General features: G+C 49.2%; 8 protein-coding genes across 8 annotated transcripts; 2 read left to right on the forward strand and 6 right to left on the reverse strand.

The window, feature by feature from the left end:
- Positions 1-221: 221 nt before the first annotated feature.
- DFL_009476 (uncharacterized protein) lies at positions 222-2699 on the reverse strand (the record flags this gene model as incomplete). Its single annotated transcript, XM_067639367.1, has 5 exons — positions 222-268; positions 460-514; positions 1264-2123; positions 2185-2632; positions 2685-2699. 5 exons carry the CDS (start codon positions 2697-2699, stop codon positions 222-224), a joined length of 1425 nt encoding a protein of 474 aa, XP_067487164.1.
- A 618-nt stretch (positions 2700-3317) lies between these two features.
- On the reverse strand, positions 3318-4004 carry DFL_009477 (uncharacterized protein; the record flags this gene model as incomplete). The annotated part of the gene is made up of 2 exons (XM_067639368.1): positions 3318-3719; positions 3777-4004. The coding sequence occupies 2 exons, from the start codon at positions 4002-4004 to the stop codon at positions 3318-3320; spliced, it is 630 nt and encodes a 209-aa protein (XP_067487165.1).
- A 3496-nt stretch (positions 4005-7500) lies between these two features.
- On the reverse strand, positions 7501-8979 carry DFL_009478 (uncharacterized protein; the record flags this gene model as incomplete). The annotated part of the gene is made up of 4 exons (XM_067639369.1): positions 7501-7723; positions 7792-8217; positions 8286-8608; positions 8725-8979. 4 exons carry the CDS (start codon positions 8977-8979, stop codon positions 7501-7503), a joined length of 1227 nt encoding a protein of 408 aa, XP_067487166.1.
- Positions 8980-10425: 1446 nt separating this feature from the next.
- On the reverse strand, positions 10426-11394 carry DFL_009479 (uncharacterized protein; the record flags this gene model as incomplete). The annotated part of the gene is made up of 5 exons (XM_067639370.1): positions 10426-10578; positions 10683-10876; positions 10956-11051; positions 11180-11255; positions 11374-11394. The coding sequence occupies 5 exons, from the start codon at positions 11392-11394 to the stop codon at positions 10426-10428; spliced, it is 540 nt and encodes a 179-aa protein (XP_067487167.1).
- Positions 11395-12788: 1394 nt separating this feature from the next.
- On the reverse strand, positions 12789-15501 carry DFL_009480 (uncharacterized protein; the record flags this gene model as incomplete). Its single annotated transcript, XM_067639372.1, has 4 exons — positions 12789-12804; positions 12882-15027; positions 15091-15271; positions 15346-15501. 4 exons carry the CDS (start codon positions 15499-15501, stop codon positions 12789-12791), a joined length of 2499 nt encoding a protein of 832 aa, XP_067487168.1.
- Positions 15502-18530: 3029 nt separating this feature from the next.
- DFL_009481 (uncharacterized protein) lies at positions 18531-20208 on the reverse strand (the record flags this gene model as incomplete). Its single annotated transcript, XM_067639373.1, has 5 exons — positions 18531-18608; positions 18680-19075; positions 19134-19374; positions 19434-19910; positions 19976-20208. 5 exons carry the CDS (start codon positions 20206-20208, stop codon positions 18531-18533), a joined length of 1425 nt encoding a protein of 474 aa, XP_067487169.1.
- A 1295-nt stretch (positions 20209-21503) lies between these two features.
- Positions 21504-24006, forward strand: DFL_009482 (uncharacterized protein; the record flags this gene model as incomplete). The annotated part of the gene is made up of 6 exons (XM_067639374.1): positions 21504-21545; positions 21629-21655; positions 21717-22772; positions 22832-22925; positions 22978-23577; positions 23639-24006. 6 exons carry the CDS (start codon positions 21504-21506, stop codon positions 24004-24006), a joined length of 2187 nt encoding a protein of 728 aa, XP_067487170.1.
- A 1221-nt stretch (positions 24007-25227) lies between these two features.
- On the forward strand, positions 25228-26782 carry DFL_009483 (uncharacterized protein; the record flags this gene model as incomplete). Its single annotated transcript, XM_067639375.1, has 3 exons — positions 25228-25406; positions 25491-25774; positions 25833-26782. The coding sequence occupies 3 exons, from the start codon at positions 25228-25230 to the stop codon at positions 26780-26782; spliced, it is 1413 nt and encodes a 470-aa protein (XP_067487171.1).
- Between the last annotated feature and the right edge of the window lie 26 nt (positions 26783-26808).

Below are 26808 nucleotides of genomic sequence, written 5' to 3' on the forward strand. Positions count from 1 at the left end.
TGTGTTCTGTTTCGGAGTCGCAACTTTTCCAAGCTAGAACAACAGAACGGAACAAGAAACAAAAACAAATTTCAATCTGTTGGATGATGATAGAGTTAAGGGACGGACGGCACAAGTCGTATGTAGTAGGTATAGTATTATGTGTGAGGAAGGTATGAGGGTGCGGTTGGGGTCTGTTTCAAGGAGCACAATCGGATTACGTTCTTTCTCCAACGTCTGTTCTATTGTGTGCCCCTGCAGTGCGTCGTCGTCGGTTCCTTCCCGTTGGCTAATTATAAGCAGTTAGCTAACTGGGAGTCGGGTCGGTCTGATTGATCGCTAGGTAATTTTATTTTAATCCCAATCTGCACACGAGCCGATGATAGGACAGGACCGAACGGAAGAAGGGGTTCGATCTCATATATATAGCTTACGAGGTCACAACCAAAGGAATAAGAAGAGAAGAAGAATCTGACAAACCTGGTTTTCTATGACTATCGGCGGTAAATCGGGCGCCTGTGAAACTTTTAACTCTCTATGATGGTGTAGATATAATACAATACACGAAGCTGAAATATTTAAAAGGAAGAGATTTAGATATGGAAAATGGGGGTGTGAAATAGTTTTATTGCTTCGTCGACGACCGGACAATTTACCTGACCCTGTCAACTGACTGTTCCCGCTGACTCTGTGTGAGTATCAACATACCCAACTAGTTCCCTAACCAATACGGCACAGCCAGGTACATAACCAAAGCGATGTATGGAGCCATGATATGACATTCAAAGAAGGCCATTTGGAATTTGCTGCCTCGGAATCAGCCTGTGAGAAACAAAGGGTGTTGCACCGCCCTGCTAAACCTGAGCCAGGTTGACGTAAGTTGGTTGATGAACACGAACAAACACTCCGCACTCCACGACTCGGACTAAAAATAGCGGGATCTCTCGAGCTATCAATTATGAATGTGGGCATGAATTGTGTGCCTTTCGCTTTGTTTTTATTCCTTTGCCTCCTACGGTATGGAGTAGCTAGAGCTCTTGGCCGAATAGTCGTGTGCTTTAGCTAGCTATATTCAGTTATCGAATCCTTCGTGCACCCTCGTTAGTTGAGGCTAAACGGCTCGAGTCTTGGACGAATATAGCCAAGCAATCTATACCGATAGCTCCTCGGGAGCCTCAACAGCTATATCTTCAGACGGCGAAGGGAACCGAACAGTAAGAGTAGGTAGGTCTACAGGAGCCTCCAATTGATCCCCACCGTCCAACTCTCTCCCTCCACTATTACCTCCCACATCGGCGGCCTCACTTCCACTCGCGATCCCTGTCCGAGATCTTTCCTCAGCCCGCTGTTCTCATCCCCGATAAGAATAACCCTCCCCGCCCCACTTCCAATCCCCCCATCCTCTTCTTCCCCCGTAACAGCCGCGTAACCCTCTTCTCCCCAAACGGTCCGAACCCTCACCACAAAACTCCCATCATTATAATTCTGCTCGATAACCATATTGCTCCGTAACACGAGATCCTGCGCATCGTACGCCCATCCCAAAACCGTAGCCGCTAAGCCTCCGTTCAAATACTTACTATTCGCATTCCTTCTTTTCCGATGTGAAGGTGACCATGCCATCGCGCATATCGCTTTATTGAGATTCTCGGTCGGTGATGATTTCGGTGGCAGTTTTAGTTGCGGTTGGTCCGGAACTGCCATCCACTTTTCGCCAGGTGGTAGTGCTGTTGTGGGAGGAGGGGGAGGTATCGAGCTGCTGTCGAATATATTCGATATAAAAACCCCCTTCTGAACCTTCGGTGGCGTTCGTAAACCGGCCTTCGTAGTATCCCATGCATTCTCTTCCCGATCAGAACCTACATCTATATCCCCATCCTCATCTCTAGTACCCGGAAGGCTGGAAGCAATACTCTCGATATCATCAAACACTCCTACACTCTTCTGTCTCTTCTTCCGCGGAATGACCACCGCCGCCTTCCCACTTTCCACTTCCTGACTATCATCATCCTGAACATCCTCCTGCGTATCTCCGAAGCTTAGATTCAAATCCCCAGGCGGTGAAGAGATAATCGCGGAACTCTGTCTGAACGTTGGACGTCGTAACGATGGTGTTGGTGTGGCATGGAGGCCTTGTATTTTTCCTACCAAGTATATCAGCCCCCCAAATATCTACAATGATGGAGCAAGAGGGAAAAAACATACGAGGTACTGGTGTATCTCCAAAATACTCAGCCGGAACCTTCCAACCGCCCGACGAAGCTCCCAAAACCCTCGGCTTCCCAGAAAGCAACAAAGCTTCATCAATCTCATCAAGATCAAACGATCTCCGTCGTCGTTTGCTCCCCGTGGATCCCCCCGGTACCGCCTTCGCAACCTTCCTCTGATTGACACTCGGTGTGAAGAAATCCGGATCGGGACTGAACCCGCGATTATTATAGCTCCTGCCGAAAGTCCCCGGTGTTTGGGTAATAGGAGGCTGCGGAAACCGTCGCCGTGCAGCTGGAGGCGCTGGTGTAGCGAACTGTGGCTTTGGAGCCGGAGCTGGAGATGGAGCTACCGCACATGTTTGGGCCGTGGCGTTTGAAACCCGTGGCGGGTCGGTACGAGGCCGTGGCACGTCATCCGGTGATGGGAAGCGGTACCGAGGTGTCTACGTATTCTCCATCAGTAAACATACACCCCCCACTTAGGGTAGAACATACCGCAGGCGGCGCCATAGTAAGGGAAATATACTCGAAACAAGTCTCGAAAGACTAGCAAGTCTCACCCAGTATCCACCATGGTCTTTGAACTCAAAATAAGAAGAAACGAAAGAGCATTTCTTCGATTCCGCTTCGGACCCGCTGCAAGCTACGGTTGTGTGGTGGGTCGAATATGCGCGTGTGAGTTCCCCGGCTTTGGCGTGGCACCTGATCGTCCACGTGACTTGGTGTAGCCCAAACCCAACGAGATCAACACACTTTTCGCTGCTGACAATATCGTTCGCTGTCTATATTCATCACGGCATTTTTATTTTCTCCTTTGCCGTAACTATCCAAATGGGTAAAACTCTGCGTTCGATGCTACGGAAAGAGTGTGCTTGGGTTTTGTGAAGAATTCGGTAACTCCATTGGAACGCTCAAGGTTGATATCAAACACTACGTTGTCTCGGGCATGAAGAAGAAGACATAACATGAAGGAAACGAATTGTAAGCCCAAGAAACGCCAATTGAAAGAAAGTATAACACCAAAAACTCGCAAAGTGAAAAAGAAGCCCATGAAACTCCAGTCCGGTATCAAACAAAACGATATTTACACCCCCAAAAGAACCCAGTGACCCCTTCGTAGGGTTCGATCTACTCCAACCTGGCAACCCCGATCACCGCACCGCCCCGTCCCTTCTGCACCAAAACCGCCCTCTCGATCCCCTCCTGCTTTTCATCCCCGATATTAAAAACCGTACTGCCCCCCCTCCACTCCCCGATCTTCCTAATGTCGACCACAACGTTCCGATGAGGCAAACACCTCCCCGCGTTTTCCCCACGTCTAATATCGACATCAGGTGGGTTGGGCATATACCTGACCAAATGAACGTCTGCGATTTCGTCCGCATCTCCGCCGGAGACAAGGATCGCATTGCTTTCGGTGTCGACTCTGACCGTGTCTTCGTTCGCGGCGGCCATGACGCCTTGGCTAACGATCTTGTTGAGGTCTTTGAAGGTATTGCCTACGCCGTCCGCGCGGCCGTTCACAATAACCTACCGCAAAACCATTAGTAACAGTTCATTTAACATCAAGATATATATGAAACCAACCTGCGGCGTAAAAACCGACTCATTCCCCAACACCCCCGCATAATCCCGCTGCCGTCTATCGAACTCTTTATTCCCAAAAACATCCTTCCACCCCAAATAATCCCAATACGTAACCTCGTAAGTCAACACCAAAATACTCGGATAATTGTTCATGAGTTCGATGACATTTGAATTCGCTGGGGGACAGCTGGAACATCCCTGGCTTTGGAAGATTTCCACTAGTGTCATTTTTGATTTTTTGGATCCCATGGATTGACGGCTGGATTTTGGGCGTAATGCGATTTCCCGGCGGGTTTGGCTGGCGCTGCGTTTTCGCGGTTTGGGGATCGAGAGGATGGGGACTTGGACCGGGGCTGAATATGAGGATATTACTATTCCGGGCTGAGGGGACGGAGTGCTCCGTGTTGTACTTGCTCTTCTTTCTCTTCTTGAAGATGAGTCTGATGATGTGGAAGATTCGGTTGAAGATATAGCAGAATTGAGAAAGAATGCTTCGTTCGGACGACAACAGCCGTAATTGCAAGGCGCGAGGTCTGGTGGTAAATCGCAGGATTTTCGACGGAACGGTAGCAGCGAGTTCAGGCGGAGGAAGTCCCTTATTATATATATCCCCATCTTTTCTTCTTTCTTTCTGTTCTTTCTTAATCACCTCTCCTTTCTGATAGATACGGAAGGCAATTGCTGTTGGTAGGTGGTATTGCAAATTACTGTAAGAAAAAAGAAGCTTACGTCGTCCTGCAAGCTGACGAGGTGATTATTTATAATATGAAGATGTTGTGATGCCGTCTTTTTGTTTTGTCAGAATAAAGTCGATGCCAAGGCGTATAACCCCGGACGACAATTGCAAATATGTGTTGATCGCACGGGCTACGGTAACTAACGTTAATGTATAATTATGAAATACTCGAGAGAATCCAAAAGGAAGAACAAGAGGGGGGAAGTACGATTATAATTTATCTTCTAAAAAAAAGAATGCTTGCATACAAAGGGGTGGTTTTGATTCACAAGAGTAGTTGATGCACATGTGGACTCCCAGCTGGACCTGAACTGATTCTCAATTGTCAAAGTCACCTTCGGTACATGGTCACTGAACACGAACATGGTACTTACCGGGCCCACCAAGTCGCTCGTGCCGAAAAGGTAACCTCGTAATTACACCCAAATACTAGAGTACTAGCCTCCTGCTGCGCTTCTACTTCTAAACCAATCTTCCTTCAAAGTAACCGCGCTATTCTCTCTCCGGTGAATCATAAGCCTTCTGCAATGCTTATGCCTGGAAATGCTTCAAATTTCGAGATAATCAAACCGGAGAAAAAAAAAGGCACAGATGCTTCTTCTTTTGTAAAAAAAAAAAAAAATACTGCACATGTATATGTAACGACGCGGGTTTATCGATCTCACGTTATCATCGCTTCGCATGTTCCGAAACATGATATCCTGTCAACCCTAATCTTCGTACCTTTCGCCCAGTATCGTGGCTTCAACCGATAACCCTACCTTTTTTTCCAACCGAGCCCTAGCATGTTCAAGAAAGTAACTTCTTCACCCAACTAGTACTTGACATCTAGGCCACCTGATTACATACACAATAATCCAGAAGATCCCGGGAAAAGTTAGCCTGGGGGCCTTCCAACTCCCCTTTATAACATTCACCAAAGAAATTTCGAAATCAAATACAACCTGCAGGGATGTTGCGGCTGTGGCGAACTTTGACCCTCCGGGTTGGTTTATATTTGGAATCAAATCAAAATGTCAACATCGGATGGGTGGTGTGTGGAGTAGGTACTGACGACCCACACCACAAGCCCACACCGCAGTTTACTGACCGCGCCCAGACAAATACGCCTCGAACATTTACCACACCATAAAACCCCAAACCCTTACTAGATCTACGTACGGAAATGCTTGCAGCTGTGATCTCAGCTGCTACGCCGGCCTGGAGTTTACCGTGCATCGGTTTTATATACATACTCAACAATCGCAGTTAAATCGTACCCACCATAAGCCTTTAGCTTAGCTGGCTTCGTTCGCTCTTTTCCGCCCGGCCAATCCCAAGTCTTGGCACCGCAGCGTCAACGTTCGAATGCGATATTTTTTTTACTCGGATCTTCACACGAGAGTCGGTACTCTTAAGCTATTTTTCGATCCTTTCCTTTCTTTATCTTTATGGATAACGACATGATCCTGTCGGTCGATTCGGCGTTGCCCGTTTTTTTAACAGTTGGCGAAAATCAAAAAGTTATGATGGAACCAATTGGTACCATACACCAATCCGAATCATGATGATCGATCACGGCAGTTTTCTCGCCCGCAAAACCGAAAACAAAAAATTTAAAATAGAAACAAATATAGCTTTCCGTAACGTTACCGTACCGAAACCCTTCAAAACGTGACTTGACTCGAGCTCGTGAACGACTAGTGTTGTATTTGTTTGATAATAACCCTACGTATTATCAAACATTTGATATCATAACCCTCGAGCTCTCCGGCACGAGCCTCCTTTCGCATGATTTGATTCAAAATCCTGCAGAGGGGAATATTGTTACGCCGCGGTCATGACAAAAGGCAGGTAATCAAGCATATACCGCATGGATCTGACGCCACGGCTGTACCGCTACCGCATCACAATAAATTGCAAGTCCAATCCGCAACAATTAATCGAGCGCATTATATAAAATAAGATTTAGAAAGGAAGGAAACAGCCCCTGCGTGCCTGCGCGTTGCTGACCGTACCCAGCAGACGCAAGCCCCTGGACGGCGCCTTTCAATATCATACCTGCAGCAGAAAAGGCGCTCTCGAAGCCAGCGTGCTGACATAAATATTCCCTGTGTGGCCTTCCCAAACATGCCAACGGAAATTCAAAATTCGTCGAAACCTGCAGACAAGCTTCACCCTTACGTTGTAAACGACTTTTGCAGAACCGGCGCGGCGAAACCATCGAGCCGATATCATTTTCAAAAATTGGTAATTATAATAAACATGGAAACATGGTTTCGTATCGACACGGTTCTATATGATACGAAAAGGTAGACGGCTCGATCGGGGCCGAATCCATGTATGCATGGTTATCTGTACGACGGGATTTAACCCCTCGGGCTCAAGACGCTCTCCGATATGTGCAAAAAACACCCGGGTTAACAACGATATGATAAAATAATCAATCGTATCCATCTGGAAAATTCCGTTTAAACCCCATCACAAGTATCATCCGCAGGATACAAACTCTCCATCACCCCCGTGTAACCGTTGAAATCTGCATTTCCCCGCTCCCAAATATAACATTCAGCCGGCACCTTCGAGGATACGGCCCACCGATTGCACAATCTTGCAATACATACAACTCTCATACTAACCGAGCCCCGCAGGATATTATGCGATGCTCCGCAGCAACTGGTTATGGACTTCTAGTACCGTAGACGATAGGGGTCCGATGGCATACCCTCACGGCATCGAGTCGCCTCTTTTGTCACGGCAGTATTCTTTACGTTGAATTGATAGCATCTGAGTCCTGGACTTTGAAAAAAAAAAAAAAGCTGATCGTAATTATAGTATAATACAAAGAATATACCTCTGTAAAACCCTCCGTGCGCATGCATGCCGGGAGTCGCTCCACCATCACCATCCAAAAAGCAAACTTTTGGACATAAGGAAAGAAAAAAAAAAATAGCGTATCATCGTCAACCGAAGAAGGATCCAGAGGTATCAAACCCCCGTTTATCCCCTCTAGTTATTCTCCGGCCTCAAAGACCTAACAGCCTTTCCAGCCCTCCAGATCTCCAAATCTCTGATCTCCTGCATCTCCTGCTCGTACTTGGCACGATAGTCCTTTTGCGAGTTAAACTCCAAGGAACGCTTGGTCTCCTTGCCGGTCTTGACGGAGTCGTAAAGCTCCTCAAAGACTGGCTTCAAGCTATCCTTGAATTTCGAGGACCAATCGATGGCACCACTATCGAAAACCCCCCAATTAGTATTCATCCAACATGAAAAGAGTTATATAAAGAAGGGGGGACCGACCGTCTAGCAGTAGTGGAACAAGCCTCGTACATCCAATCCATCCCATTCTTTCCAATCAACGGATACAAACTCTGCGTCGCCTCCTCGACGGTCTCATTGAAGGCCTCGGAAGGCGAATGTCCATTCTCCCTGAGCACTTCATACTGCGCCAAAAACATTCCATGGATACCTCCCATCAAACATCCACGTTCACCGTAAAGGTCGCTGTAGACTTCTTTTTCAAAGGTGGTTTTGTAAAGATATCCGGATCCGACGGCGACTCCGAGGGCGACGGCTTTTTCTTCGGCTTTACCGGTTACGTCTTGGAAGACGGCAATGGAGGAGTTGATGCCTCGGCCTTCTTTGAAGAGGGAGCGGACGGTACGGCCGGAACCTTTGGGGGCGACGAGGATGACGTCGACGTCGGTGGGGACTTCGACTTTGGTCCTACGTTGTCACACATAATTAGCACACCCACCCCCCTGATAACAAATCAAAGAAGGAGAGGAACCCACAAATCCTTAAAAACAGGACTAAACCCATGCGAGAAATACAAAGTCTTCCCCTTCGTAATCAACGGCTTGATGCTCGGCCAGGTCTCACTCTGCGCCGCATCAGACAAAAGGTTCATAACAATGGTTCCCTTGTTGATAGCCTCGTCGATCTCGAACAGGTTCTGTCCGGGAACCCATCCATCTTCGATGGCTTCCTTCCACGAGGCTCCGTTCTTACGAACACCGACGATGACGTTTAGACCGTTGTCGCGGAGGTTGAGACCTTGGCCGTGACCTTGGGAACCGTAGCCGATCAATGCGAGGGTGTCGTTTTTGAAGTATTCCTATCAGAGGTTAAAAAAAAAAAAAAGCGGGGTTAGTTAGGATACGTAATAGCTCGTAGACATGTATGCCCCGCATTAGGCCTGGTCTCGAACTAGCTAGGAGGGGTAAAACATACAAGCAACTTCTCCCTAGGCCAGTCGGAACGCTCGTAAACCTCCTCCTTAACACCGGCAAAGTCAATGGTCTTAAGTCCTCGCGATTGAATAGCTGGAACGGCTATTCTGGCAGCAGACCTGGCAACGGCCGGTCTGGACGCCGCGGTGAGGAGAGCGGCGGTCGTGAGAGATCTTTGGGTGATCGGACGCTTGACGGCAACCATTGCCTGTCTGGAGGAAGAGCGAAGTGCTCTGGTAACGGTTCTCGAGGCCATCGTGGGTTTGTTATCTGGTTTTCACAGACGGGAAGATGAAGTTGAAGAGAGAAGTGTAGATACGAAGGAAGCTCGAAAATACAACAACTGACGATTGACAATCACACAACAAGCAAGAAAATATAATGGAGTGAAGGGAGAAAAAAATAGAATCGGATGAAAAAAAAACCAGCTTCCGAGCCGGCCTATTTATTCTTTTCACGTACTGTGTAGGGTCTACTCTGTCTACACGAGTTACACACAGTTACATACAAAGGACTCACCTCGGACAGCGGGTAAATGGCCGACTCCAACTCCTAGCTTTTTCCACCAAAAACCACCCCTGCAGAGTAGTCTAAACTTTGGCGCCTTTTTGCGATACCGGAGAAAGCTCTCCCTCCGCGGTCTCGCAAAACACCAAATTGGCGCCAGTTAAAACGGGACTGTGGGAACTTTCAAATGCACTCCGGAATACGGAGTACAGACAGTGTACACGCAGAACTCGCCCACCAGCAATACGCGGAGAAGGTTCTCGATCCGAAAAGAGGAATCCGCATTCTAGATTCTTAGGGATTAGATTCACCACACCATCACAAGCCAGCCAAGGATTCCCCATCTGTGCACTAAAATGCATATGATATCACCGCTCCCACCAACCTAGCCACTGGGAACCATTCGATTACTATACTATCGATTTATATATGCCTAAAAACGTCCGATAAGAATTTCCATCTCGGAGAAGACGACTTCGAGAGTCAAGGGAGATATCAGAATAGAATCGAATAGACAACAACATGACACAAAGACCAATCCAGCGCCAGACGCGATGATTTATATTGACAACGGAATAGTGGTGGTAGGGTTCGAGAGGAGAAGGAGGAGAAAACCGCAGGCTGGACGTCAAAAAGGATATCAACAACGACGGCTAAAACAAGGGAACACCCCGGGATTTTAATCCGGGGAAAAGAGAAGAAAGGCGAAAGGAGGAAGAGGGGTAACGGAGCCAAATTAGCTATATAGAAAAGAGAAGAGAGAAAAAATTAGGGAAATCTAATATAAATTTCTCCAAAAAAAAAAAATTTGCAAGATAGATAGAAAAGAAGATCCAAAGAAAGCAAAAAAGCCTCATTCTATCCCTTTTCCATCGTGACAAAAATGTTCGCCTTTGCTTATCATCCCAAGAAAGAAGAATCTATAGGCATGTTTCGAAAAAAAAAAGAACAGAAAGCAGATTGGAACAAAGGAAGACTTTCGTCTCCAATGCTAGGAAAGGAAAGCAAGCGCCGAAAGGGAAAACACCTCCGTAACGACCAGTAAGCATAAAGGGTAAGAAAAGAGGACATGAACAGAAAAAAGAAACAGCGAACGAAGCGATCGATAGAAGTGCTGCCGTGATCTCGTAGAGATTATTATAATAAAAAAAAGATCCTCCCGTGAAAACGTCGTGTGATGATGAATCGGAAGCTTTTATTTCGTGACTTTATCATACGAGATATTCTTGACGTATCCACCGCTCATGGAAGATCGAACGTTCCTCTTAAAGTTGTCCCGGTTGGTCTTCAAATCCTCGGCGGCCTCTTTATTCAACGGGTCCGATGCGTTTGGTTCGAGGAACAAGTACTATACGGCGGAAGTTTAGTTAGCATACCGTCATTCCGATCGATTCAGGTACCACCGGACTCAGAATCGAAGAGAGATCTTGAGAAAAAGAGAGAAGGGCATACCTGCAACCCAACGATCACAGCGTTCAAGTTCAACACGGGTTTCCAGTCCTCTCTCAAAATATTAAGGCAGACTTTCCCTTCCAGATCGATATTTGGATGGTAGATCTTCTGCTTGCAAAGGACCTTTGGCGGCTCGTGTGGGAAGTTCTGGTTGATGGTGAAATCAAAGTTGAAGGCACCGCCCTTGTACATCCCTGTATTATCATTCATATATTAGATTAGTTATCCGCGGATACAAGGATTATGGTGGGGCTGGTGGTGTGTGTGTCATACCTTCATCAGGCTCGATCGTGAGTGTGAAGTTAAGGATATCGTCAGGATCCGGGAAATGCGTCTTCATCGTCGACGGTAACGAAAGTTCACCGAGATCTAATAAACGTTAGCATCCCGTATCCTTCGATATTTCTTTCGACAAGAACGTCCGGCTAGCTTCCGTTGCTCGCGTGGGGAGGGGGTGGAACGGCGTCTTCATCGTTAGGGAATATTCGGCAACTGACCCTTCTGAACCCGTAACTGAGCAGCGGTAACCTTCTTCTTCCCCGAAGCCGCAGATGCAGCTTGCTGCTGTTGCTTCTATCGATCCCGAAACAAAAAGCCATCGTTAGCATCGGTGTTTTTCACATTCCGAACGAACCCCTCCGAGAGAAAGGATCGGGGAGGCAAACGGAGAACCGGGAGGGAAAGAACATACCATCGACCAGATTTTCAACATCTTGAAAAAAAGTATATTAATGAGGATGAGGATTATGATAGAATGGTCAGGATGTGGGAAACTGAGGTAGTCGGGAGGAGGCTTTTGTGGTGGAGTGAGGTGACGTGCGAGAGAGAAAGTCTCGTGAAGGATGGATGGGAGGATTTGGGAAAGCTAAGACGCAGAGTTGGAGGGAAACGAGGCAATCACTCGTGGCGACTCGACAACAAGGCAGCAGTCCAGAAGCTTCCGTTCGCTGTCCAATTGATATATTCGAACAACCACCGTTCGAACCCCACGGAGTATAATATCAGGAGATATCGAGATTATATTATATTGAAGTTTGAAATACAGGAAAATAAAAAAAATAAATAAAAAAAAGGCGAAAGAGTCGACTACTTGTACTCAAAGAAGACAAGACGAAGAAGCAAGCTGCAAGGTATGCCGCAAGGCTTAGCTTTGGGATTCCCTGAAACCTGGCCACGCACAGGCCCGCGAAGGAGTCAATGCGAAGACTCATCTCCCGTTTGCTCAGCTATACTATCACCGAAGTTTTCCCTAGATCGTATCGATCGTTCTCTGATTTGTACGCACTTACACATGATGATGTATGCAAAGTACTTCTTTCAGTAAGCAAGATATGCTGGGTACTGGGGTACATGCATTACATAACATCTCTGGATCCTTGCTCTTCCAAAGTACACATCGGGTAGCCGACGTCGAAACCTCACGCCTACAGCATACTCCCGAATCGGAGATTCGTATGCACGGCCAATAGGCACCAAGTCACACGTGCACGCCATTATATAGCGATAGTGGTGTTGGTAATAATAGTAGCCAGTAGCCATTCTGATTTCTGTAATTTACTTCCAAAAGGATAGAATAGATAGAAAAGAAAAAAAAATACACGCAAAAAAGAAGAATCCCTACTCTCCCTCTCTCCGTCTCGACATATCTTATATCTCTCGTATTCATTTTCTTGCCCGAACGAGTGACACGAGTAGTATTACATGGGGGGGAACAAACGAAAGAAAATAGACCATAAAGGAAAAGAAGAGACACAATTTCCAGCCACCATCCGGTCCGATAAACACAACCTGCGATCCCAGCGACAATGCGAACCCAGAACCTATCCAGCCGCTAGGTAGAAAGCAAAAAAAAAAAAAACCACGAAGAGGGAGGAAAAAAGAGTAGCTAAAAGGTAGGAGAGTAGCAGTAGTATCACGGTTGGATTTCCCGATTCCAGAGAGAAGAACACCTCTTAACACCGTTATGCGATCCCGTCAATTGTCCCAGTTGCTCCGATGCCAGTCTGTTCGAGAAACTTGTAAACGATAATGTTTCATTGTTTTGTAGTTTTGTAATTTTTTTACTTCTTTTTTTTAAATCATGCATCGGAGAGAAGACCTTCGCGTTTAGATAACACGGCGGCTAAAATCGATACCAGAAGAGATACATGTAAGCCTTGGTTGATCAGCTTTGAAGAATGGGGATGCGATTACACATACAATCCATCGTCATCACTGGTTTCAAGAACCTCGTAGTCATCGTCGAGCATGAGGCTGTCAACATCATCCTCGCTGGTAACACCATCGCTGGTATGCCCTTCTTCCTCAGAAAGGGTGAGGGTCCACGCTGGCGAGGCTGCTGGGTTCTGAGTACCGAGAAGGGTAGCATCGGTCTCAGCCTCGGTCTCGGTCTCGACTTCGGTTGGGATGGCTTCCTCAACGGCAAGGATCTGGGACTCTTTCTCCAACTTGGGGAAGATCATCTGGGATGATGCGGAGGAGTCGGAATCTTCAACCTTCTCGTCAAGCTTGTCGTCGTACTTGATGGTTTCGGAGAGGTCGACGAGTTGCTTCTTCTCTTCCTTCAAGATTTCAATGTCACACCAGAGCTTGTGTCCAAATCGAGAACCGTTGGGAGCGGTGAGTCTCCAATAAGAGATGACACGGCGGTTGGAGGTAAACGGAGCGGTCAGATCAACAGCGAAAGAGGCGGTCTCCCCTGGGTTGACTGCGGTGTTAGTGACGGTGGCAATGCAGCTCTCTTCGCTACCGTGACGGAACATGTGGTCACCACCGACGAAGCGGACGGTGACACCTGCGGGCCATGCGCTGGTACCGGTGTTGGTGAGGGTCCAAACTTGCTCAAAGTTCGTTCCGGAAGAGAAAACGGTGCCGTCGGAAATCACATCACGGAGATACTCGGCCTGCAAGGGCTCGGACTCCTTGACAGGAACCGGAATCGGCTCGGAATGTTCAACCGGAACCTTCTTCTCATCCAAGTATTCTGTCGAAGGCTCGACGTCAGCAACAGTCTGGACCTGGGTAGCAGCGTTGGTAGTCGATCTAAGGATCGAGGGATCGACGCTGCGAACATCGCCGAGAAGGTATTCTGCTCCGGCTGGAGTAGCCTCGGTAGTCGAGCAGGTGATGCCCTGGAGAGCAGTCTTCATCTTGATGAGCGGGTGTGTCTTGTTATGATCATTGAGCGGCGAGGCCTCGCAGTTGGCACAGAAGTCCAAGTCATCGCAGATGGCGCACTTGTAACGATCACCCAAAATATACATCATATTACCTCGGCATAATGGGCCATCGCAGCGGACGCCGGTGTGAATGGTCTTAGGTCCGTACTGGGGAGCAATGTTAATCGCTTCGTAGATCTTGACGAATCTGTGACCAGGGTGAGCCTCCGGTGCTGTCTTAGCGCACGCAGTGCAGTAATCCCAATCCGGGCAACCCAAGCACTTGTGTCGAACGCCGTTGATGGTAGTGTTGCATCCATCGCAGATAGCGTGGTGACGGATGCCACGGCCCGGCTCCAACAAGGCGGTTCCGACGGCATCGAGGGGAGTATCTTTGGTAGTTGGTGTGAAACCATGCATTGGGTGATGGCCATGCTTCTGGGCGATGTGGCATGGTAGGCAAATGTCGTAGTCCTCGCAGACGTTGCAAGTCACGAAGCAATCCTCCGGGAGGGACGCGATACAGCAATTACAAGTGCGTGTCCTGAACGGCGGCGGTGGTGGTGGCTGCTGCTGTTCCTGCTCCGGTTGTGGCGAAGGAGCCTTGGATCTCTGCTTGCGCTTGTTGTATTCCGTCGTGCTCGAGACGATACGGCCCTTCTCAAGGGTACGCTTGATGAGCCAGTGATCGCCTTCACAATGAACTCCGTTGTCGACGCAGGTCGCGCAGAGGTCGTAATCACCCTTGTCACAGATCGAGCAGTGGTAATGTTCTCCACTGATGGTTCCCTGGCACTTGTTGCAGTATACCAAGAACGACTTCGACAATGGGGTGGCCTCCGGCTCGATGCAAGCACCGATCTTGCACTCAGTCTTTACAGGTTCCGGAACGACGTTCTTGAGCGAGAGCTCCTTCATACGCTTGTCCAACTCGACTTCGAGATGCTGTTGGAGTTGTTGTGCAAAAGTATCCCCGGCAAAGTAGCTTGAGACCTGGTCGGCGATCGTCTGAGTATAGTCGACGGGCTCGGGCTGCGGCTCGACCGGGGCCTTGGTGATTTCAGGAACGACGACATTCTCAACGACCGGTTGCGGAACAACCGGAGCCGGAGTCGGGGTTGGTTCGAAAGCTGCGAGGGTGGCCTGCGATGTGTATGCTGGTGGGTTGGATCCAATGGTATTCTCGACTAAGGCCCGATCAGTAATCGCTACAGCAACGAGTTTTCTCAGAACATATCCAAGCGGCTTACCAGTCTCCGGGACGATGATGGTTGCCTTGAGGCGAAGCTTAAGCTTTGCCTTGGCAGCACGGTACAACTGCTTGTAGACGGTCAAGTTGTCGGCGTCCAAGACGACAAACGAGGCAGCACTATCACTGTATCGTTCGAACCGAACTTCTTGGTTTTCAGGAATGACGAGAGCAGCCCGAAGCTACAAGTTTAGGATGTTCGTCAGTACGTCTTGATCACATAACGTCGGTATGTTCGTGAGGCCGCGCGTCATACCTTGGTGGGGAGGACCGCCGGACCCAGGTCGCGTAAAGGGAGTTTGAATCGACGGATACCACCGTTGTACGAGACTTTGACGGTGATGGGAGTATCCGGGTTCACCGGAACATGGGTCGGGACGGCCTGTGGGATTTGAGAACCCGGGGTAGCCATATTGTTATATCTGGTCGTGGACGGTAAGGTTAATAAACCGTCCGAAATGTGAGTAACAAGGCTGTCGTAAAATAAATTTTAAAAAGATGAAATTTATGATAGGAAATGAGAGAACTTTTATCTTGTAGCAAATCCAATAAAATAAAATGAAAAAAATGAGCCCTAGAATATAGAAACGAAGGGTGGTGAGGGAGGATTCGAAGGAAGGTGAAGAGGATAGGCAAGGGAGAGGGATGTGAATGTGGCACGTTCCAGAATATAAAGAGGGGACGGGGTAGGAATGAAGGCTGACGAATACATAAAGGAAGCACCACTGGCAAAAGAGTACTTGATACACAAGCAGTACCTCGTCTCGTTTCCGGGGTTAGTGGCGATGACCGACCGACTAACTGACCGGGACTGAATCAGGCGTCTGGGAATAATGACCCGTCCCAAGCACCGGATCGGGTCAACTCGTGGAACACCCGGTGTTGTCCGAGTGGAGACCACGATAAAAAGTATTGGGTATATAAAGACAGTGGTAAGATTCGAAGACCCGGATGGAGGCTTCGATATCAAATCAAAGTCCAGTATAAATGCAGCGGTGACGGTGAAGGATGACGATGGCAATGTAGTTGAATGATGGGGAAGCGACGAGGACAAACGTAATTGGGACAAACCACCTCCGAAGGCTGGAAGGATTCGGCCTGGAATAAGGTATAAGAATCATCAAAACGCTGGGACTTACGCACTCTCTTTAGCCGGACTGGATCTCCTCGGTCATTCGAACGTAAACGCTGCGATCTCTTCCGGAGATGGCAGATGTCTCTTTTTTTTTTTTGATACAGTGGCAGTTCGATAGTGGATGGAAGTTGAGGTGAAGTTGAAGAGGGAAAGAGAGATTAGAGGAGATACTTCCGTTCTTAATAAGCGAGGACTTGTTGCATATCGTATTACTGTGCTGCTCCGGCCTGTACCCGCTGCCCGCCTTGTTATTCCTACCTCTGGACATACCGTACCGATTCGAATACAAGCCCGAAAAACAATACAAGCCCATTCTACCGGCACACTGTCTTTTACGGGACATGTTTCGCTTCATTTGTAGCCTGAAGATCTGTGTGTCGGACCTGCGACAGTCATTCTAAGACTCATAAGCCCCGTAGCCAATTGCGTTGCACCGGCTACAACACATTGGCGCCAAAGGTTTTGTGGGATTTTTTGGCTTCGTAAATTCATCGAGCCATCTCGAGCGATGGACGTTTGGATAGCTTTATCATAGATACTTAAGAAGTACTCGAGTATCCTTAATAAACCGGAAAATACTTGGGTAAGAAGCCCCGTAGAGGGAAATATTCCGTCTTCTGGGCTAACTGTTAGACAAAAGTTGATCTTAAATTGGGCTTCGTTGCACAGCAATACGTCTACTATAATATCCTGATACTCCTCCTCCCATCCACCCTCCTCGCCCTTTCCGAAACCTCCTCCCAGATCTCCCAGTAACCGACCTCGGTAGTCCCAAAGTAGATTGTTGTAAATTATCTACATCATGTTTATTTTCGAGGCATGTCGATCGGACTTGGTTTTTTTAGATCGAGGGATGCGTATGCCGACTGGGAATTTGCCAAAGGCCTCTATATTTATATATACGAGGACCTGTTTGACCGATTGAGCCGAACGAACCAAGTGAGCATCACGATATCCATTCGATAGGATATCACCAGGTAGCTGCCCTAAACTCACAGCTATTCCCATGTGCGCTCGTGGCTTGCCGCATTCCGGCCGGTCTCGTTATATCGGCCATGCGCATCGGTAACCGCCAATGACTTTATCCCCGTGTGCGATCGATAAACAACCTTATCCGCACCCCTCTCCCCCAGGTACGACCGTATCGTCGAGAATGATGAGATTAAAACTAGCCTCCACGGTGGTTTCGAGTTCCCGTCGTTGTTCCCCCGATGGTAGTCGGGAGGTGTTGAGTCGTTGTATTTTGGTACCATACACAACCTAGTCTCGACGCTAACCAGACGGCACATGCATACATCCATGTCGAAGGTACCCGGTACTGGTGGGTACATGTAAGGACTCGCAAGATACGGGTTCAATCCGGACTTCGAGGCTAGTTTGATCCATCGAGCGGATAAGAACCAGCTGGATCGAAAACTTCAAGGCCGGTTCGAATGCCAATTGAATCCGAGGAGCACATGCACGGCCGTTTAATTTTCAAGAGATCCGCATGGCCGGCACACGATCATGTGCCCGATCCACGCAAAGAAAGAAAGTATCCCAATTCCACCAGACGCCACGGCGAGCAACGTACAGGCTTACCGATGTCGTGCCGTGCATGGAACAACCCTCCCTCGATTCGGTCTAGACAAGCTCTCGCTCCGGCCCATGTTCGATAACGTCACAGGCCTGCGGGCTGCTCGGTCAGACTACCGGATCGGCCTCGGATCCCTCAACGAAACGAAACAACGAGACCGGCGTATTTTTCCTCCTCCGGGAGCTCGGAAAGTTGAAGCCGAGGATTGGCTTTGAGCTTTCCCGGATTGGTGTCGTCCGTCATACATATTTCGCAAGATAAAATCTAGAGCGTCAATCGCACTTTTATAGAAGCAAGCGGTCTGGCAAGCAAGATGCGCTTGACACCAGGAGAGAGTTATGAGGCGGTAGCAACGCATTTCCATTGCCATCTTTTTGTTGATTTCCAACATGTGTGGAAATTCAAAAGGAGAATTTCTATTCGGTAGATACAGGAGAGTGAACCCGGAATAGAATCGTAACATGTATGTAGTGTCATCTCCGTCTCTCGGCTTCAACGATTTCATTCATTGGTGAAGTTCAAGAGGAACGGAAAGGTATTCATCCTTCGTTCCCCGAACGGACGGGTAATATCAAAATGCGTGAGGGATATCAAAAAGAAACTTAAGAGGAGAAGTGCTAGGAAATACCACCCGCCATGAAAAAACAAAAGAAAAAGGAAAATGTGGTTTTGATAAGAAAAAAAATAGTCCGAACGGCCGTTACAAAAAGCCAGGAACACGAGGAATCTACTAGTTCCCCGAACCGACTCCCATGAACTGCTCGCTCGGCTTGCTGGATTTCATGATAGCTTTGATTTGCTTGCGGGCCTATGAATCGAACCGGAATTAGCATGTTACTTTTTATCAAAACCATGGGAGAATAGGATCGAGGCACTTGCAGCATCCGACTTGATATCGATCCTGGTCATCTGGCAGTTAAAATGACGCTGGATGGCATCCATCTGCTGCCAACTGAGCTGATCCTGGACGAAGCTGAAACTGGCACCGACGCGTCCGAAACGTCCCGTACGACCGATCCTGTGAAGGTATGTCTCGAAATCCGGAGTACGGCCGTCGGCGAGGGTTGGAAGATCGTAGTTGACGACGAGGGAGACGGAGGCGATATCGATACCACGGGCGATGACGTTAGTGGTGATGAGAACCTTGGAACGTCCGAAACGAAAGTCGTCGATGATTTTGTCACGTTGGTTACCGTCGAAAGCACCGTGCAAAGAGGAAACGGCGTGCCCATCCTCGGTCATGCGGCGATGGAGTTCGTTGGCATTCTCACGTTTCTGGTGTGCAATGTTAGCGGGTTCCACGCAGGTGTTACTCGTGCGGTGGGTTTCTTACTCTGACGAAAATGACGGATTGCCCGATAGTCATGAGTTCGTAGAGTTTGAGAATAGCATCGTATTTTTCATCGTCGTTGGAGCAGTCCATGTAGAACTGCTTGATCCCCTCGACGGTGAGTTCCTCTTGCTTCAAGGTAAGCTTGTTGGCATTGGGAGCAAACTTCTCGGCGTATTCGATAACTTTTTGAGGGAACGTGGCGGAAAAGAGCAAGACTTGGACGTTGGTCTTCGGCAAGAATCTGGTATCGCGGCAGATTAGTGTGAGTTTACACCATCGGATTCGAGGTGGATACTTTACGATTTGACACGGAAACATTGGTCACCGAGACCTTGCTGGTCCAACATGTTGTCGGCCTCATCAAGGCAGAGCATCTTCAGATCCTTAACCGGGAGAACTCTACGCTTAATACAGTCGAGGACCGTTCCTGGGGTTCCGACGACGATCTGGGCTTCTATTATCTTCCCACGTTCGACGGCGAGAGGGACGGCGAATTGGGTCTTGACTTGGAGGAAGCTTCCCATGTTGTCGACAACGGCCAAGATCTGTCGGGCGAGCTCACGGGAGGGGGCAAGACAAAGCGCTTGGGGGACATTTTTGGTGATGTCGATTTTGGTCAACATGGAAAGAACGAAGGCGGCCGTCTTGCCGGTACCGGATTGGGATTGTCCGATCAGGTTGGTGTCATTGTTCAGGATGAGGGGCAGGGCGCGCTCCTGGATCTTGGACGGACGGCTGAATCGCATGAGGGCCAGACCCTTCAACAGTTCATCCTTCCTACGGACACCATATTAGATAATTCTACATCAACAAGGACGGGATCGATGGCCAAGATGACTTACAATCCGAGCTCGGTAAACTCTTTGATAGAATAGAGGGGACTGTTCGGGTCAGCCTGTAAATCGGCGAGCGTGACGTTGACATCATGCTCGTTCTCGACGAGGTTGTCATGCTTCTGCTGAGATTGCTCTTCGGCGACCGGCTGGGGAGCTTGTTTCGACATATTGGCGGCGGCTTCTTCCTCTTGTTCAACGTCGTCCGCCCACGAAGTCTTGCTGTTGCTGGATTCAGCCATACTGAATCACAGGACGCGCTTGAGGCGAAAGGTTTGGTCGGGAAAAGGTCGTACGACGGGAGGAACGGGAGAGATCGGATGTAGGCTCTGGTGCCAACGGTCAGCGGTTCGGTTGTGATGAGGTTGGAGTGGATTCGATGGGGAACTGACGGATTCGATGACCGTGAGGTTGTTCTCTCCAGGTGGTGACGGAGAATACCAAGTATGGGTTCTTCTCTCTCCTTCGATTCCGAGAGGACGATACAGAAGAGAAGAAGAAGATGGAAGGAAAAGAGCTTCCGAGAGGATGTATGTATTTATTTGCAACCGGATCCAAAGTGCTGTGGAGGGCTGGTGCGTGATGGGGCTGATGGTGATGCTGTTGATGCTAACGAGCTGGGGGGAATGTTGAGGGTGCGAATGCGGGTGAAGCGATTATTGATTCAGAACGAATAGCCTTGCCCTTTGGATCCTTGTTTTTAGCTAGCATCCAGCTCAGCAGCCTGAGCATCTGCAGAACAGAAGAATTAACCTCATCCATCGCTGCTAACTATAAACTTATAGACCGAATGTTGGAACTCGATACTCGATCCCAGTATTTTATATTAAAATGGCTGCGCTATCGATAAGTGCTTGTCTGAATTTCTCGCACGAGAGATTCCGTTCGATACCCCGCGGTACACAACCGGTCGCTGTTAGCCGGAAACACTGGAGTTAAGCCGCATGCTCATGGCCACGAGATATTCCCGCAGGCACCCGTCTTTTACATCGCAGGACCCTGCACCGTACATGTCACGGGCATGGACAGGTTGGTGTTTCTGTATTCCATCAAAGGTTTCTTTGTTATCTCAGGTCGGGTGTGGTGGGGTACCCTCTCATTGGTGATACCGGCCAGCTAAGCCCACCTGCCGTTCGTAATCGAATAGCTCATCCAAGCCGTCATTTGGCATCGCATTTGTATTTACAGACAGAGTATCAATGACAGTTGAATTCCACCGCCTCTGCTAGACTATTCCTGGGGATTGAGTATAAATACTCGGTATATGCCTCATGCGGGATTATGTCCGGTCGTATTTAATTTATCCGTTCGATGTATGTGGGCAGGTACTGGTTTAGATCAATGTCGGTTCGCAGCGTACCCGATGCCTGAAACCCCATATTGACCCTGACATCCCAACTGCATCTTTGTCCCCCATTCCATTATATTATTCTTCCTCATCGCACAGCATCGTTCGACCGTACTTTCCAGCATTTTATCTTCCCGGATAGAGATATAAAGCGATTTGCAGTCACCATTTGTTCCTCCATCGCCCGAAATGGCAGATGAAGCTCCCCCCAACTTCGGGGCAGAGCTGAAGGTTCGTCGCCCATCTCCACACCGTCATCATCATAGACTCTAACGCAACTTCTCCCTCTCTGACACCCCACGAACTACCTCTAGGATGCCTTCAAGCCCGTCAATACTTGGGTAATGACCTCTTGCCCTCATCCTGCGACGATATTACTCCCTAAGACTGACCAACCCCTAGGTATCCAACGGCATCGCCTGGATCGCAGACGTCGAAGAATTCTACCGCGAAAGATCCGTAATCGAAAAGGAATACTCCACAAAGCTCGCTCTCCTCGCCAAACGTTTCTTCGAAAAGAAATCCAAAAAGACCGCTTCCTTGAGCGTCGGTGATAGTCCCCTGATGACACCCGGTAGCTTGGAAAGTGCTTCGATGACAACGTGGAACTCTTTAATTACAACCACCGAAATAGTCTCCCAGGAACACGATAAACTTGCTACGGAGATGGTCACGAAGTGTGCGGATACTCTGAAGGTCCTTAATACTCGCTACGAAACATTCCGTATCCAACACGAGAAGTTCGAGAAGCGTCTGCTCACCGACAGAGACGCACAATACTCCGAGCTTCGAAAAACAAAGGCCGCCTACGATGCCACTTGTAAAGAACTGGAAGGCAAACGGGTGAAGGTCGAAAAGTCATTCGATCACGGAAGACCGAAGGCCCAAAAGAGCTACGACGCCCAAATGGCCGAAATGCACAATGTCAAGAATACCTACCTTATCACCCTCAACGTCACCAATGCGATCAAGGAAAAATACTACCACACGGACATCCCGGATGTGCTCAGCTCGCTGCAGGATTTGAACGAAACAAGGGTTCAGGCGATGAATACCGTATGGAAGTTGTCCTGCAACATGGAATCCAACGCCTTGATCCGATGCTCGGACCATATGAAGAAGATGCACGCGGAAATCGAACGTAACCTACCACATCTCGACTCGCTCATGTTTATCGCACACAACCAGCCGCAGGACGGGTGGCGAGAGCCACCGGATTTCTTCTTCGAGCCCAGTCCGATATGGCACGATACGGACGATATTGTGGTCGACGAGGCAGCGAGAGTGTGGCTGCAGAACAAGATTGCGAAGAGCCAGACCGGGTTGATATCTTATCGTACGGAGGTTGAGAAACGGCGGAAGGATGTCGAGTCCATGCAGGCGAAGCGGGAAAAGGCCAGGGGTTCATCGGAGTCCCAAGGAGGGAGAACGACGGTCGAGGAAATGGATATCTTGAGGGTATGCCTGATCTTTATCCATAGTACCATCTTGCTAGGTCCGTACTGACGGTATTGTAGAATCTCCTCAACGGCCAGGAAGAACTAGCGGCTGTGAATTCCAAGAGGGTGGCATTGGAAACAGAAGTCGATACCGTACGGCAGGCGTGCGGAGGTAAGAGTGACCTCCCGTACACATGATATCTCGCAAGCTAACCGCAAGCAAGATATCGACAAAAACGCACACTCCCACAAATTCAAATCCGCTTCCTTCAAAATCCCCACCTCCTGCGATCTCTGCCACGAAAAGATATGGGGCCTATCGGCCAAAGGGATGACCTGCAAAGATTGCGGATTTAATTGCCACGCAAAATGCGAAATGCGGGTCGCCGCGAACTGCCCCGGTCCGCTGGACAAAACCGCAAAGAAGGCTTTGAAGGATGTGCGGCAGAACAGAGGGAGCGTTAGCGTGGACAGATTGAGCGAACTGCCCGCATCCAACGGTAGCTCCGTTGGGGTCAACAGGTCGAATACTGTCACGTCCGTTTCGACGAATTCCACGGCAACCGTGGAGAGATCGGGAACGGTGAAGAGCACGGCTACTGCTTCTACAGCTGCTACATCGACGGCTCCTAGTGCCGGTTCGTCGAAACCACCAGCTCGAAGGGTGCTCGCTCCTCCGCCCGCAGCGTATATCGCCGAACTTCCGGCGGAGGAAGCCGTACCGGACGGTCCGAAGGCTAAGATGCTCTACTCGTACACCGCAGGCGGAGATGGGGAAATTTCGGTAGGAGAAGGAAAGGAAGTGATCGTAATCCAGCCAGATGGTGAGTCACCCGAGTCAGGCGGCAGATCGACGGACAAATTTTCCTAACGCAAATTTTCCAGACGGCGGATGGACAAAAGTCAAGAACGGCACGGTAACAGGTCTCGTTCCGACGACTTATATTGAAACCTTGGGATCTTCTTCCTCCGCGAAGGCTGTTTCATCGCCGACGTCAACGGTTGATTCGCGGCGAGAATCCATGATAGGCGGGAAAAAAAAAGGACCGGCCGTCGCTCCGAAGCGCGGGGCGAAGAAATTGGTACACGTCCATGCTATTTATGATTACAAAGCCCGTACGGAAGATGAGTTTGATATGGCGGAAGGTGACAAGTTTGTACTGATCGCTGATGACGATGGGAGCGGGTGGGCGGAGGTTGAGAAAAATGGAGTGAAGAAGATGGTGCCGGCGAATTATCTCGAGAAGGCGTGACCGTTAGTACATCGCATGGGTTTAGATTGTAGATAATCGTTTGCTACGAATCTGTTTCACGGTTGTTCACGTCGTTTCGAGGCTTTCTTGTAAGCCTTCGTGGTGCATTTTTTTTTCTTTTTTTCTTTCGGCATATTTAGCCTTGATTTGACGTGATGGAGATATCCCCGTTTCGATATGATGAATTCGCCTTTGCTCTTTTCGCAAAATTACAAATATTTTTCCACGTATCTATCAAATTCTCCTCGATTCATAAACTTCATGTCGAGTCAGATCTGGTGTTTCACATGCTCGCGCTGCTGGAGCAAGATCTGAATCCGTAGGAGGATGATTGGTCGGAATGCAGGAGGGTGTGCTGCAGCAGCGTTCAGCGCTATCGTATTGCTGCCCCGCCAGTTGGAGGCAAGGAAAGGTGGGGGCGATAGCGGGCAAACAGCCCACTCAGCTGGCAGATATTTATGATTCATCTTTCCCGTCTGCGCACTTGAGCTCATTGGCTCCAACTGCGAAAAAAAAAATTAGGATCGTTCTTGCGATATTTATGAAGAACTTCCGAGTCTTTTTCTCTTTCTCTTGATCAGACGATACTTTAGTAGTTAGATGAGGGGAATGGTTCTCGCCCCTCGGGAATCGAGTGCAAGATCAGACCATTCGATATCCAGCCAGTTCGGTGCGGTGCATCGCTGTGACGTAGTTCTCTTTCCCCGGGGAACCTAACCTTATAACCCGACCTGCATCCACCCTCCCATACTTCCCTCGACAAGATAATTAATCCACGGTTACCCATCATCGATTATTCTATTTTCTACTCTGCTCTCCGTCTGGAATCTTGAAACCGGCAAGGGAAGACCCGAATCGAGGTACGGTTCGCTGCAGCTCCGACGGTCTTTGATTTTTCTTCGACGATCGAAGGGGGAATAAAATATCGATCGCTGGCGCACCAACTTATGCACCCAGCTATAAGACCCTCCTCTGCACCCGAGCTCTCCTTCCTCTTCTCCCCCTCTTCCTCTTCTTTCTTCCATCGCACCCCTCGCTGTTACGATAACAGCCACCGAATAGTCCCAACCCTTTGCAGAACACTAACCATCTGCAACGAAGACAACACACTCGACCGCTACCTTCCCAATTCTTAACCATCAACATCAAACCAGCTCTGGCTGCTTAACTTACCAATTCACCACCTGACCGTCGATACCTTTCCATTTAGCTCCGTTCGCAATGTCCGACCTCCGACGCAGAGCCCTCGGAGGCGGCAAAACCCCCTCCAAACGTTCTTCCCTCTCCAAAGCCGGCTCGAAATCGACCTCAAAAGCCGGCTCGAAGGCAAATTCCACCGCTGCATCCAGACACGGAACCGACGACGAAGGCGGTTACGATAGTGACGGATCCGTCTGGAGGTACGTTGCTGTACCCTCCATCCCACCGGAAATCCAGGGTCTTGGACTCGAAGCTGATGATGATGATGATGACCCCCTTTATAGTTTTGGTTCCCTCGGTGATGAGCTACGTAATCTTGAGGATGTCCCTCAGACGAGTAGCTGGCAGGAAGAGTTGGGTGATCGTATCGTTCGTATCACCGATAAGGATATGAGGAAGAAGTTGGCGACCGGTGGCTTGGAAGAGGCGCTTTTGGCCTATAATCGTCTCTTGCAGTCCAAGTTCACCAGCGGTGAGCTTCAGGGAAAGACCACCAGCATCATCGATGCTCTTTCGAAGAGCATCAAAGCCGGGAAGACGGATAAGGAAACCACCCTAGCTTGCCAAGGTAGGTTGTATCTTACCACCATGAACTCGAGAAATATACAACTGACCGTTCGATACAGCGTTGGTCCTCACCCTCATCACCGATGTGGACTGCACCACATTCGGCGAATTCAACACTCCTCTCCAGCGTCTTATCACGGACCACGACTCCTTGGTCGTCAAGACAGCCGCCATCCACGCCCTCGGCGCCTTGGCCTTCTTCACAGATGTCTCCACCGAAGACATCGAAACGGTCATGGATTTCTTCCATGAGATCGTCGAGAACGACGGACACATCATCGGAGCCGGTGACGACGGAGCCACCGTCGCGGCGGCCATCGAGGAGTGGGGTCTGCTCCTCACTTCTCTCGATGACGCCGAGGACATCACCGATCGTTCCGCCGAGGCCTTCGTCGATCAACTCGAGTCAACCGAGATCGAAGTCCAAGTCGCGTCCGGCGAGGTCATCGCCTTGATGATCGAGAAGGCTTACCGCGAGCCTAGCAGCGAAGACGAAGACAGCGAAGACGACCACGGCGTCGATGACGATTTCCACAGTCGCTTCGTCATCACGCCTGCCGAAGACACCCGTCCTCCGATTCAAAAATACACCGTCTACCGCAACCAATCCCATCTCACCCAAATCCTCACAAACCTCTCGAAATCCTCAACCAAGAGTGTTTCCAAGAAGAACCGCCGCACCCAACACTCCACCTTTGCCAACGTCCTCCACACCGTCAATTATCCTCTCCACGGACCTAACTATTCCCGTGCTTTGGACTTCGAAGGTCGCGAACAAGGGAGTCGTCTTGAGGTCAAGGTCGGCCGAAAGGGTATCGTCAAATTAAACACCTGGTGGAAACTCATCCGCTGGAACGCCCTCCGTCGCTTCCTCGGCGGTGGGATCCTCGTTCACTGGCAGGAAAACCCCGTCATCTTCCAGAGCTTGCCGCTCATCATGGACGCCGCTCCGACCAACCACAAGAAGACCAGCGGTAGAGTCGACCGCATGCTCGCTCCTTACGACTAGGAGTCGAATAGGAAGCAACGTAAAGC

The sequence above is a fragment of the Arthrobotrys flagrans genome (assembly GCF_004000055.1).
Source record: "Arthrobotrys flagrans strain CBS H-5679 chromosome Unknown unitig_1, whole genome shotgun sequence".
Classification (NCBI taxonomy): Eukaryota; Fungi; Ascomycota; class Orbiliomycetes; order Orbiliales; family Orbiliaceae; genus Arthrobotrys; species Arthrobotrys flagrans.